We start from the raw sequence: 15,072 nt of genomic DNA, 5'->3' as shown, positions 1-15,072 counted from the left end.
TGGAGTGTGTGTCTTGCAGCTCTTTCAGATGTAATCTTCCTCTCTTATCCTGGAGCCCTATTGATGTGTGGTGAAGTATGGAGGGAGGGAAACATTCTGTACTCTTATGATTAAGTCACAGCCTTGTGTGACTTCAGGATTTGTGTCCTTGGGCTATGACTTTCATAGGTATCTTTTAGCTTTTCTCATTTATGTGATATAGGTGGGCTAGAAGGGGCTGAAGTTGGAAAATGCCTGTGATAGAAGACTCTGATTAAGGTTTTTTCCTGGAAAGTATGCCTTTTTTTGGACAGTGCTCTGGGCATATTTTACAGTGGTTACTTTCTCTTTCCTCCTACCAGAGCTATGAGGGTATTTTTCTTGATTCTTCACCATGGGTAAAACCCATGAAAGTATGAAGGTATCCCAAAAAGTATGTCTTCCAGGAGTTTCTGATCCTTAGGCTAGACCATGCTCAGACTTCAGCAGTTTGTCAAAATTACCGTTTAAGTATGTCTACTATTTACTGGTTCTAGTGACTTTTGTTCCAGGTAAGCAGGATTTTGATGGTGACTTTCGGGATTCACTCCTCTTTCTCCGGATTTCAGGATGTCAATTTGCCCTACAAACTCAGCTGTCTGTTTGGTCTAAAAAAAAGTCTTTGATTTTCCGTTTGTCCAGCTTTTTTTCTTAATGTAAGGACAAATGTGATGACTTCCAAACTCTTTACATGTCTGAGCTGAAACCGAAAGTCCTAGAACTTCTTTTGCTTTAATGTCTTTGGCTTTCTCATTTTCCTTTCTCAGTTTTTCACCACATTGATGTGATTCAAAACTGGTGCAAAGTTGTCATTTTAGGAGCAAAGATAAGAATCATAATTTTTCATTAAATGATATTGAAAAAGGGATATATGAATCGATAGATATTTGGGTTGCTAGATTAATGGAAAGGTGTTTTTCTTTCTTTCTTTCTTATGAGTCGTGGACCAATTCATAGGTATTGCTGATTGGAGAATATTGGGATACATCAGTTTAGATGAGAAATTGGCAAACTTCCTTAAGGAACTAGATAGAAAATATTTTACGTTTTACAGGTCAGACTCTGTTGTGGCTACACAACTTTGCCCTCATAGTGCAAAAGCAGCCATTGATAAAACTTAAACAAGTGAGTGTGACTAGGTGTCAATAAAACTTTATTTGTAAATATAGGCTATGAGCTGAATTTGACCTTGGGGCCATAGTTTACCGATTCCTAGTCTAGATCAGTTATAGTTTTTATTCTTTGGCTCTGGTCTAGTACTGATTATCAAAAGATGCTGGCCATGTTTTATTTGCATATATTCTATTATGTTCAGATATTGATCCATGTTGTGATGACTATTTTAATATATTACTTAGAAGAGTTCTAAAAATTTTCAGGTTTAAGAGGCACCATAGGTCAAAATTACTGTAGATGGTGACTGCAGCCATGAGATTAAAAGATGCTTGCTCCTCAGAAGGAAAGCTGACAAACACAGACAGTGTGTTAAAAAGCAGAGACATCACTTTGCTGACAAAGGTCCATACAGTCAAAGCTATGGTTTTTCCAGTAGTCACATATAGATGTGAGAGTTAGACCATAAAGAAGGCTGAGCACCCAAGAATTGATGCTTTCAAATTGTGGTATAGGAGAAGACTCTTGAGAGTCCCTTGTACTGCAAGTATATCAAACCAGTCAATTATAAAGGAAATCAACCTTTCCTTCAGCGGAAGCTGAAGCTCCCAAATTTGGCCACCTAAGGAAAAGAGCATTTCATTGGAAAAAACCCTGACCCTGGGAGAGGTTGAGGACGAGGAGAAGGGGGCCACAGAGTATGAGATGGTTAGATAGCATCACCTACTCAATAGATATGAATTTGAGAAAACTCTGGGAAATAGTGAAGGGCATGGAAGCCTGGTATGCTTCAGTTCATGGGGTCACAAAGAGTTGGACTTAGTGACTGTACAACAAATAGGTCAAAGCTCAACTTATGAGAGTGAAAGCTAGCTCAAAGGTACCTTGAAAATGATTCATATTCATTCAGAATAATAATAAAAAAGTTCCCAGTGATTGTGTAGTATCTTATTTTTAAATAAGTCTGTTTTTATTACTTCACTTAATCATGACAGGTATTATAAAGGTGGGTGACGAAATATTCCCCGAGATCAGTAGATGGTAGGGCCAGGACTATAATCCAAAGCTGATTTGACTTCCAAAGCAGAGCTCTAAGCATAATACATTGTATCACTCATGTCAACTGAAGGTAGAGTCAATGGATTGAGTAGTAGCTTTGTTCAGAGGCTGTTTCTAGGACATTATTTTTAGTAAGAAAAGTGGGATTATGATTACTACTTCAAATAATTCTGTGCTGAGCATTATTTTAAAGCATTTAGGACTATAGAAATAGGTTTATAAGTTGCTAAAATAAATCAGACACATGATTTTGCATAAAGATTATAGAGTGATTAAACTGGAAGGGATCATAGAGAGTGTTTAGGCAAATAACCTGAGACCCAGAGAAGCTAAGTGTAGTTTAACGAATGACTATGCAATATATGTAAATTAAGCCTTCATGCTGTATGCCTTAAACTTATGTATGTCAACTATTTCGTGATAAAACTAGGGGGAAAAAAGAGCATAGAACTGAAAGGTCATAACAGTAGTGAACTAGATCTGGATAGGGAGAGTCAGTTGTTAAAGTTTTAGGAATTTTTTTGAGCCAATTGTTGAATACACTTGTGATTACAATATATATATATATAAACTCATAAATTATATTTAAAACAAAGATTTATACGATCAAAATGTATCACTTACTGATTATTTTACTGTATATTTCTGTTGTTTGTGCCCTTAAGGTTCTTTGTATCTAGTGTATCAAGTGTATCTATATAGTGGAAATGCTATATGGTGATGTCCTACCCAGCTCTGTTTGGTGAAGTAACACTGATAGATTTTAAATGACCACAGGAGAGTATTTACATTACAGAAATTGGCAAATGCTACAAATAACCCTCTCTCATCCTTTCCTCTCCTTACCATGCCTTAAGCTGGTTAATTAATATTTGCCAGCATACTGTTGCTGATGAGTTTTGTGTTATATACTTGTCTGTTTGTGTGCCTGGCTTTGTTGCAGGGCTGTGAGTTCCTTGAAGCTGGAATTTATGTTCCTAGTACCCAGCACAGTGCCTGGCGTATAACTGACTGACAAATGTTTATAGAGTAAATGAGTGGACTTTATATTCAGTCCTTGATTCAAATTCTGGCTCCCTGTGACCTTGTGTTTATTAGTGAAAATGAGGATAATACCAGTCTTGCATGATTTTTTGTGAAGAGGAATGAAAAGATCCAGATATCTCTCTGGAACATAATAGGTATAAGAAGTTGTCAACATTTGTGATTATAACTTAAGAAGAAGGAGACATAAATGCCATTAGGGTCCAGACTTATATATGCAGAGCTTTGTATTAAGTGTTTGAGCATAAATTGGATGAGAATCAAGAATGTAGCAGTGTTATTTTGTGTGTGTACATCTCCTTCCCACACAAAATAATGGGATGTATTGAAAGGAATATGATATATAAGAGACAGGAAGCAATCCCTCTGTTATATTTGGCTTTGTTCAGACTCTTATTACAGTATCATATCCAGTTTAACATTGCTCATTTTAAAGAGGATGTCAAAAAACTATATGTAGCATGCCTTGGGAAGAACCAACAACTATGATTAAAAGGTTAGAAAATAGGTCCTTTGAGGCAAGTTTAAGGAATTGAGTTTGTTTATTCTGGAAAGGAGATCGTGAAAGAGTTACTTAACTATCTTCAAGTACATGAAGGGTTATTATGAGGAGGATACTCTCATGTTGTTCTCCTAATGCACAGAGGACCGAAAGAGGAAATTGACTTATTTCATTTAAAGAAAATTGTGTTAAACGCTGAAATTGACTATCAAGGGATGCGCCATGGGATCTCCATTTTTGAAAATATTTTAAAAGAGCAGCAGCAGATGGTTATTTATTAAAAAGTTTAAATGTTTGACCTCATGAAAGTGACAGGCAGAATTGTAGACCTTGCAGCTTTTTCCACCTCTATAATAAGATTTTCTTACATTTATTGAAAGTTATCAAGCGTATCCCAGATATCTTATTGGGATCTCACTTACAATTTGATATAATCATTCTTTATCTTGCTTTGTATCTTAACATCTTGAATGAAAACATTCAGTATTATCTGTCTGCTAATAACAGAATTAAAGTCAGATACAAACAGTCCTTGCTTGTATTTTTTATACTCAACATATCTATTACTTATGAGTATTTAGTATTAATATTTTTTAAAGCAGTATATTACAAATGTTGTGTAACTCTCTTATGACAGGGAGTCCTCTTGGTATATGACGTTACAAATTATCAAAGCTTTGAGAATTTAGAAGATTGGTATTCCGTGGTGAAGAAAGTGAGTGAGGAGTCAGAAACTCGGCCCCTGGTTGCCTTGGTGGGCAATAAAAGTAAGTTACAAATGTATGTTTATATGTAGTAAATTTATTTGCCTATCTTCTAGTTTTTATCCCTAAAAGAAATGATGTTTGGAGACATAAGTAGCTTTTTTGGAAAAATAGCTTTTCTGGAGTGAGCAAGTTGAGAAAATTCATAAAGATGTGTGCAGTCTTTTCAGTAACAGTTTTGATGCTTGACCTGTCGTAACTGCTCTGCTGCTTTGGCTGGTTCCCTGTTAAGGTAAGTTGTGTTCTGACAGTGTGTGTGTTTTGGCTTCCTGTGGTCTAAGGATGCAGTGTGGACTATTAAGAACGGCAGCACAGCTGCAGATTTTTATGATATTGCACTGCAGCTTTAGCTCTGCCCCAGAGATTTTGAGAGATACATTTCATTAAATGGTACCCTGTTCTGGGGAAGGAAGCAGTGTCTGCATGGAATTCTGTGTGTATTATTCCTTGCCCTCATTGCTCATAGCTTCTTTTTCTAAATTTTTGAGGTTTGCTTTTACATTATAATTTTTTTTTTCTTGAGAAAGTGTATTATTGTGGGGAAGGTGTGGTGCTTGGTAGAAATGATGGATAATTTTTGAAATCTGTCTCTTGGGCTATGATATACAGCATGTAAGAATTATGAGACTGATTTCAGTATAGGATGGTTACTTGGTTCTTAGTCCTGCAATGCATTTACCCTGGAAAAGAGGACCTTAATAAGAGTTTTCAAATAGATATGATATGACCCAAACTTCTACAACTTATTTGAGGTCAGAGAAAAAGAAATGAATTTAAATTATACCATGGAGGATTCAGGTCAGAAACTGTTTCCTGACTATAAGTGTTGTTAAATCAGTACCCAAGTTTACTACCAAGAGAATTATCTCCTCCAGAAGTCTTTAAACATACAGTGCATTTTTGGGGGGATTTACAATTGTTTAGGAAATAGTGCTTCCTGAAGGACCATACCATGGTTTCTTCATTATGTGGTTTTGCACACTTAGATGAACATTTAATAAATCCAAGCCTTGCTTTAAAACCATTACAAAACAGGTGTGAATATAATTTCTCTGAAGAGTTAAAAATATAAATTTTATACTACGTTCTAGAAAACAGTATAACGTATCACAAAGTGGATGAAAACAGTTTTTATTAAGCTTTAATTAAATTTTGGTCATCTATTTTATAGATCTAACTAAGTGAATCAGAAGCTTTTCAACTTATTGAAAACTCATTTTACAAATCATAAGTTTTGATGAGCTTAGGTAGGTTCTATTTCTGAGTACAGCTTTTCATTTTAGAAGATCATTTGTTAGTGATTTGTCATGTCACCAAAGCATTGGCATACATTATAGTTAAATTTGTGCTTTATTGGAGGTTTCCCATCACCTTTTGGGAAATTACAGAGTAAGGAAGTGATGGGAGTTGGGATTTGTTTTTGTTTCTTTCAGGATATAATCTAACTACATCTGGAGTAATGGTGTGGTGGTGCACAATTATATACATTATGTTATGTGTTTATGCTATCCTGTGAGGCCTCCATCATTGGTCACTGTCAGGATGTCAGACTAGATGGGCTATTGGACTGTGCCGGTGATGCCATTCGGAGTTTTAAAAACAAACATTTACATAAGTTATATGAACTTATGCAAAAAATTGTTACAGTGTTATATTTGAGATTTAATAGCATGAAAACTGAAAGAATTTTTTTACTTTTGGAGTAATCCTTTTCTTGTATTTATATTACTAATACTCTGTTTCAGAATGAGATCATGTAATAGAGTATGTGATCACACATGTAAAATTAAGTGATTAGAGATGAACATTTATCTGGATACTGTTTACTATTATCTGTCACTGGCCCAGTTTCATATGATCAATATGTTCATGTAGTGAATGATCTTACAGTTTGTTTTTAAGAGATAAGGCATTACATTATAGTAGTATTTTCTTTTTGAGGAGGTATACTCATATTAAAAAGCAAAGATTTTTTTTTTTATCAACACTAAGCTAAAGAGATTTTATTAAGAGTTTCTATATCAAGGGCCTCATGAACATTGGAAAGTCTTCCAAGTCAAGGAAGCAGCTCTCAGATTCAGAGAATGTTCCATAAGAAAAGATGCTCACAGTTATTCTGTCGCACCTTTTTCATTCATCACATGAGTGTCATATTTGTTCAGGCTATTGCTTCTCTTTTCTCCTCTTTTTCTTCCTTGGTTAATTGATTATTATTCCATTTTATCTCACTTATTATGCATATTATATATTCATGTACTATATTTTTAGTTGCTTCTTTAGAATTTCGGATTGGGTGGCCTATCCCTTCTCCAGTGGATCTTCCTGACCAAGGAATTAAACTGTGGTTTCCTGCACTGCAGGCGGATTCTTTACCAACTGAGCTATCAGGGAAGCCCAAAATTTTCAATATACATCCTTAATTACTCTACCTTCAAATAATAGTATCCCTTTTCATGTGTAGCATTGTTTAACACTCCCTCAATCCTTTGTGTTATTTTTTTCAGACATTTTAAAATATTCTATAAACAACTTTTGTTTTAAATAGTCACGTAGCTTTCAAAACAATTACAAATAAGAAAAAGGTGCACTTTATTTTGGTGTCCCAGGCGGTGCTAGTGGTAAGGAACCCATCTGGCAATGCAAGAGATGAAAAGAGATACAGATTCCATCCCTGGGTAGGGAGATCCCCTGGAGGAGGGCAATGCAACCCACTGTAGTATTCTTGCTTAGAGAATGCCATGGACAGAGAAGCCTGGTGGGCTACAGTCTGTAGGGTTGCACAGAGTCAGACACAGCTGAAGCAGCTTAGCACACATAGCACACACATGTTTTATTTTACCTTTAGTTATTACATTGCCAACACTTTTATTTATCTGTATACATCCAAGAGTCTGATAGTAGATTCTTTCTCTTTTAAGAACTTCCTTTATCATTTCTTTTAGAGTAGATCTATTGTCAGTGAATTTAGGAAGACATTTGAAGCTGAATTATGATGATTATTATCTATATAGAGTCATTGTCTGCCTAACTGTGCTTTTAAAAATTCATCATTCTGTGCTGTTCTGTGCAGCTTGAATGGAAAGCATATGTTGAAAAAGAAGCATGTGTAGACTAGGAAAATATTGACAGCAGTAGCCAACTTTTAGCCAAAGTTTAGCAAAAAGATAAGATACAGAGAAAATTTCTGTGCACAGAGTGTGTGTGATCAGCCCTGGGATTTCTTTGGAAGGAATGATGCTAAAGCTGAAACTCCAGTACTTTGGCCACCTTATGCGAAGAGCTGACTCATTGGAAAAGACTCTGATGCTGGGAGGGATTGGGGGCAGGAGGAGAAGGGGATGACAGAGGATGAGATGGCTGGATGGCATCACCGACTCGATGTATGTGAGTCTGAGTGAACTCTGGGAGCTGGTGATGGACAGGGAGGCCTGTCGTGCTGCAATTCATGGGGTTGCAAAGAGTTGGACATGACTGAGCGACTGAACTGAACTGAAGGACTTATATTACTAAGTTATAAAATCATTTGTTTTTTATTAAAATATGGTAAATTCTCAGAAATTTGGGCTGAGGATTGAGGATAGTCCTAGGTAAAGGTGAATTACAGGTTTATTCATTTATTTTTTTTTAAATTTAGATTTATTTATTTTAATTGGAGGCTAATTACTTTACAATATTATATTGGTTTTGCCATACATCAACATGAATCCGCCATGGGTGTACATGTCTTCCCAATCCTGAACCCTGCTCCCTCCTCCCTCCCCATACCATCCCTCTGGGTCATCCCAGTGCACCAGCCCCAAGCATCCTGTATCCTGCATCGAACCTGGACTGGTGGTTTGTTTTTTATATGATATTATACATAATACATCAGTACTTGAACCGTGAACTCCCTGATGTTCAAGCTGGTTTTAGAAAAGGCAGAGGAACCAGAGATCAAATTGCCAACATCTGCTGGATCATGGAAAAAGCAAGAGAGTTCCAGAAAAACATCTATTTCTGCTTTTGACTGTATGGATCACTATAAACTGGAAAATTCTGAAAGAGATGGGAATACCAGACCACCTAACCTGCCTCTTGAGAAATCTGTATGCAGGTCAGGAAGCAACAGTTAGAACTGGACATGAAACAACAGACTGGTTCCAAATAGGAAAAGGAGTACGTCAAGGCTGTATATTGTCACCCTGCTTATTTAACTTATGTGCAGAGTACATCATGAGAAATGCTGGCCTGGAAGAAACACAAGCTGGAATCAAGATTTCCAGGAAAAATATCAATAACTTCAGATATACAGATGATACCACCCTTATGGCAGAAAGTGAAGAGGAGCTAAAAAGCCTCTTGATGAAAGTGAAGGAGGAGAGCGAAAAAGTTGGCTTAAAGCTCAACATTTAGAAAACGAAGATCATGGCATCCAGTCCCATCACTTCATGGGAAATAGATGGGGAAACAGTGGAAACACTGTCAGACTTTATTTTCGGGGGCTGCAAAATCACTGCAGATGGTGACTGCAGTCATGAAATTAAAAGACGCTTACTCCTTGGAAGAAAAGTTATGACCAACCTAGATAGTATATTCAAAAGCAGAGACATTACTTTGCCGACTAAGGTCCGTCTAGTCAAGGCTATGGTTTTTCCTGTGGTCATGTATGGATGTGAGAGTTGGACTATGAAGAAGGCAGAGCGCCGAAGAATTGATGCTTTTGAAGTGTGGTGTTGGAGAAGACTCTTAAGAGTCCCTTGGACTGCAAGGAGATCCAACCAGTCCTTTCTGAAGGAGATCAACCCTGGGATTTCTTTGGAAGGAACGATGCTGAAGCTGAAGCTCCAGTACTTTGGCCACCTCATGCAAAGAGTTGACTCATTGGAAAAGACTGATGCTGGGAGGGATTGGGGGCAGGAGGAGAAGGGGACAACAGAGGATGAGATGGCTGGATGGCATCATGGACTCGATGGACGTGAGTCTGAGTGAACTCCAGGAGATGGTGATGGACGGGGAGGCCTGGTGTGCTGCGATTCATGGGGTCGCAAAGAGTCGGACACGACTGAGCGACTGAACTGAGCTGAACTGAACTGATACATGTTTCAATGCCATTCTCCCAAATCATCCCACCCTCTCCCTCTCCCACAGAGTCCAAAAGACTGTTCTATACATCTGTGTCTCTTTTGTTCTCTCGCATACAGGGTTATCGTTACCATTTTCTAAATTCCATATATATGCGTTAGGATACTGTATTGGTGTTTTTCTTTCTGGCTTACTTCACTCTGTATAAGTGGCTCCAGTGTCATCCACCTCATTAGAACTGATTCAAATGTATTCTTTAATGGCTGAGTAATATTCCATTGTGTATATGTAACAAAGCTTTCTTATCCATTCATCTGCTGATGGACATCTAGGTTGTTTCCATGTCCTGGCTATTATAAACAGTGCTGCGATGAACATTGGGGTACATGTGTCTCTTTCAATTCTGGTTTCCTCGGTGTGTATGCCCAGCAGTGGGATTGCTGGGTCATAAGGCAGTTCTATTTCCAGTTTTTTAAGGAATCTCCACACTGTTCTCCATAGTGGCTGTACTAGTTTGCATTCCCACCAACAGTGTAGGAGGATTCCCTTTTCTCCACACCCTCTCCAGCATTTATTGCTTGTAGACTTTTGGATCACAGCCATTCTGACTGGTGTGAAGTGGTACCTCATTGTGGTTTTGATTTGCATTTCTCTGATAATGAGTGATGTTGAACATCTTTTCATGTGTTTGTTAGCCATCTGTATGTCTTCTTTGGAGAAATGTCTGTTTAGTTCTTAGGCCCATTTTTTGATTGGGTCATTTATTTTTCTGGAACTGAGCTGCATAAGTTGCTTGTATATTTTTGAGATTAGTTGTTTGTCAGTTGCTTCATTTACTATTATTTTCTCCCATTATTTTTGTAAAAATTCTGTTTTATTATGGTTAAATACAGAGAGTAACTGGAATAGGTTAATGATATAGCCAGCAGAGGAAGGGACTTGCTTTAATGAAATAGTGTTAATTAGTAAGTTAATTATTTCAGTACATACTAAAAAGTATGTAATACATTTGACCCTTGAACATCACAGGGGTTATAAACATAGTTCCTTCCTGCAGTCAAAAATTCACATTTCACTGAATTTTCAATTTCAATGACTATAGCCCCCTGTAAACATGGTTACTCTGTGTCTGTGGTTCTGCATCCATGGATTGAACCAATCTTGGATCATGAGGTACTGTAGTATTTACTACTGAGAAAAAAACCTGCTTGTTAGTGGGTCTGCACAGTTCAAACCAGTGTTGATCAATGGTCAACTAAACATAAAATATTTTATTTTATATTCAATTCTAAAAGGCTATAAAATACTAGTTAATGTTTTTTCTTTGTACTGTTTAAGATGGAAAATGAAGTATTGTGTCGTGGTTAAGATCAGAGGGTTTTAAATTGAGACAGACTTTCCTTACAAGCCCCATTTTTTCCTCTAGTAGCAGTATAATACCATACATTATTTCTTTAATTTCTTCATCTGGAAATAAGGATAATGGTTTCTGTTTGATAAAGTTAGTTTAATGATTAAATGGGCTATTACATAAAAACACTTTTCCTATATACGTAAGTGCTTGATAACTATTATTATTAATCATATAGCCTTTTAAAAGCATGGACTATAACTTCAACTCCAGAAACCATAAATTACAGATTAGTTGAGCTGAAATAGAAATTTTACAAAAGTAGCCTGAAGGAAATGGTTCTTAAAGAATTCTTTCATCACCATCTTTTCTTGGTTTTTACCGTGATAGTTCTCGTACTATGTTTTGGGTTGGGCAGTTCATTCAGCAGACATTCTCGAGGGCCAGCTATGTGTATTCAGGTAGCCATTATTATTTTGCAGAAGAGTAGAATCCAAGAGAATGCTTAAGCAATGTTTGGGACCTGCTAACCTGGGTCTTAATTATATTCTTTTTCTATACCATCTTCAAGTTTTCTAGAAATTTGACCTTCTTTTGCTTTGTTTGATTGTTGAGATTAATAAATAGTTATATTCAAATTTCCATGGAAGGCCTTACTTTTCCCTAATGAGATTAAAAAAATTCGTTTGGAAGTAGTAACGTTTAGAATGGGAAAGAGGGTAAGCCATCTACTTATTCTGTGTGTTTTATGGAAGTTTGGTTGAAGTTTGATGATGTTTGCAGCTGCAAGTGCCGTGAGATGTCTCATAGGCTACAATGACTATAGCCACATAAGGACCTGGAAGCAATTATATTACCATCTAGGATAGCTTCTACAATTTGGGGAACCAGTTGCACCAGGCCTAGACCTTGGTTTCCTGGCCTTGAAGGTCTTGCTGTCCCAACATTGGGGCACTCTCAGTTGACCAGAGCCTGTACTGCAGAGCCTAGGGATTTTCAGTTCATCTCCACTTACTACAGGCTTGTTACAAGTGGACCTGACCGTCTATCATGTGAACTATGTCACTAGCTTCCTAACTGTTCTTCCTGCTCCTAGCTTTGTTCTCCTACAATTCAGCTCCCAAACGGCAAATTGTGTTATATGACTTTTCTGCTTAAAACCCACTGGTGCCTTCTCATCACACTTAGAATGAAATCCAAACTCCTTATCCAGTTTCTCAAGCACAAGGTAATCGGGCTCCTACTTACCTCTCAGACTCATTTTCTACTAAATGCTCCCTTGTCCACTGTGTGTGTAAGGCACATTTGTCTTTTTTTCTGTTCCTATAACATTCCAAGTTAATTTGTACTTTAGGGTTTCTTCTGCTTGATAGACTTTTCCTTCTGGCCTCTGCTTGGCTGGCTCCATTTTGTCATTTTTAACTCATCTTAAATGTCATCACCTCAGAGTTGCCTTCCTCGACCAATGAAATCTAAAGGAATCTAAAGTCTGTCAGGATGTTCTGTTTTAGTTATCTGCCTAGTCTCATTGTCATCTGGTATTATTTCTTGTTTGTTTCTTATCTGTCTAAACTCTGTGAAAGCTGAGGATCTCATCACTTACAACAGTGCCTGAATGAATGAATACTGAATGAATGAATAAAAGCCTTTTCATGAAGACTCTGTTGAAATTAGAAGTGTTTATGGCCCGGGATATGTTATTCAGGGAAAATGGTTTCTTAATGAGGAAAAATACATATGTAGATACAGGGAATCTGTTAGATGGCCTTCAGACCCAACGGCCCTAGTGAATTCCACTCTGGTAAATAATGTCAGAGTTTCTTAGGAAACACATCGGGATTATATTATGCTGTATCATGTTTGAGATAAGATGTCATAGATTGTCTGTCATGATTTTAGATTAAATAAATGTTAAAAAATTCAGATTTTGCTTCATTTTTTAAACTTTTACATATTGGTAGAACTGTACACTTTTAACTTTTAATTTACAGATTAAAAATTTGTGTGTTTAATTTAAAAATCATAATCTGCACTCAAATGCAATTTTAGTTTTTCTTTTAGTGTTTCAGGGAAGGTTCAAATTAAAATGAAATGAACATGAGGAATATTAATTTTTTAAGATTAATTTTATATTCAATCCATGTTTTATAACTACATGACATTTTAATTTGTCATTTTGTTATTTTCTATCTTTAAGCTGTTATGTTTTCCTACTATCTGATCCATCACCTAGTTTCTCCCCTGACTAGCTAACATTCTCAGTTGGATAGATTGTAAACAGAAATTAACAGGGTTGCATAGGAGCTGCCCCCTTCCTGATTTATAGCTTCTTAGTTAGTGGAGGGGTGGTGGCTATCAGTAACTTGTATTGGGAGTAAGAATTATCACACTCCAGTATAGAGTGAATGGATGAATGATTTCTACTCTTAAAGATATTAAACAGATCCTTTCCCAAATAAAGACTAATAACTCAGATTTTTAAACAATCTTCATGACAGATGAGGGCATAGAGAAGAGTGCATCTACACTAATTAACAATGTTGAGTGTATATTCTTCTTAACAGTGATTGATTGTTCTTGGAGTACTATCTCTGCCCAGGAAGTGATGTTTTACACTGTGAGGTTCAAAGGTTGCATTTTAATGTACCCTGTAAGTTGTGTTCCCTGAACTCCATGGAAATGTATTAGTAAAACAAGTAAATTTTAAGTTGAAAATTTTACTGATCTTCTCAATAAAATTATCACAAGGCTTTTAGAGACTGTTCTTTATTCTTTGTAATAGAAGAGTGTAAGAGAAGGTTGTAAGTCCAGCTTTAAGAACTTCAGGGGAATTTACATGAAAATACTTGCCGATACTGTGACTTTTTTGAGTCTTCAGAAATTCTTATTTTATCTGGAGAGTGGAAATGTGAAACTATGAAGTAAGTAACATTTACTTTGATTCCTGTTTTGAAGGATTAATATCAACTTATATAAAAATTGTCATCTATAATATTATGACAAAGTGAACAAATGAGTCATTATTACAAATTTGTGTAAGAGTTTACAATTTATAAAGCATAAACAAAAGCTTTTTTGAGGATTGGAAAAGTTCATTCTGTTTATATACTCTAAATTAAAAGTCTGCTCCTTATCCATTTATTTTAATACTTTGGTTCTTTTTGTTCCAGTAATAGTAATCCCAAGGTATCAGAGCCAAGTGTCTTTTTCAGATGGATCTGACAGTTCTGTTTCTGTGGCTTTATATGTATATTGCTTTCTCCTCTGTTTACATGTAAATTTTTTAAATAGAGCTATGATTATGTACTTACTGGAGGATGATGATAGCGTCTTATTCTGACGCTGGTAGCATCAGTATTCTGTATATTGAGTGAGTATTTTAATATAAATACTTATAGCTGTTCTTTTATGTGATACTTCACCCTACTACTGTACTTTTAAGAACATTTGGATAATATTTCAAGTTTAATTGATTGAGTAGTATCCTCAAATAAATGCATAAGCTTGAATTCAGACTGGTATTGTGACTGATATGTTGGGGGGGAGAAAATGTCATATGAGTGCTCTTTCATAATACTCATTAAGAAACATTTTTCACTTGACAGTTGTTACAGTTATGTCATTTCATAGTTAACTTTTTTTTTTTTTTTAAGACAGCCTGCTTTAAACCATTTTGGCAGTATTATGGCTTACTTAGCTTGGGAAGTTTAAGGACTTTGTGGTTGTGTTTTTTCTTTTTTTTTAATTGGAGGCTAATTGCTTTACAGTATAGGGTTGGCCTCTGTCTTATGTGGTTTTGTTTTGTTTGGGAGGAGCTGTGTAAGGATTTTGGGCATAGCAATCTGTTTATATAATTTCTGTCTATCTTTTCTTGATATAGAAAGTTTATTAAATATTAAAGCATAATCCATCTTTTGTTTCTTTATGATGAATTTCTTTGAATTTAATTTTTAGAAGAAAATTTAATGACTAAAAGTTAAATTAATATTAAGTATTAAATAGAAGAATGCAGCTATAAAAACAGATTTTTTTGTGTGTGAAAAAGAGATTTGAGATTTTCATCAATGTAATTTAAGCCCATTTAATAGTTCGCTTTATATTTGCAGTGATTATATAATAAATCCAGTATGCATTAAAAGAATACTAGAGTAGGGATCAGA

The 15,072-nt window shown here is 35.9% G+C and overlaps 1 protein-coding gene across 6 annotated transcripts in view; it reads left to right on the top strand.

Moving 5' to 3' along the window:
* RAB28 (RAB28, member RAS oncogene family) overlaps positions 1-15,072 on the top strand; it is a 154,267-nt gene that overhangs the window by 19,022 nt on the left and 120,173 nt on the right. For all 6 annotated transcript variants that reach the window (XR_011257862.1, XR_011257863.1, XM_069594699.1 and 3 more), the window contains exon 4: positions 4,374-4,503. Coding sequence is in view for 4 of the 6 variants with exons in the window: in XM_069594699.1 (XP_069450800.1) it covers positions 4,374-4,503 (130 nt within the window). In the remaining 2 variants the exon portion in view is untranslated. The remainder of the gene's footprint in view (positions 1-4,373; positions 4,504-15,072) is intronic.

Source organism: Ovis canadensis, chromosome 6, assembly GCF_042477335.2.
Source record: "Ovis canadensis isolate MfBH-ARS-UI-01 breed Bighorn chromosome 6, ARS-UI_OviCan_v2, whole genome shotgun sequence".
Taxonomy (NCBI): Eukaryota; Metazoa; Chordata; class Mammalia; order Artiodactyla; family Bovidae; genus Ovis; species Ovis canadensis.
The sequence above is the reverse complement of the archived record's forward strand: the minus strand, read 5'-3'. Positions and strand labels throughout refer to the sequence as shown.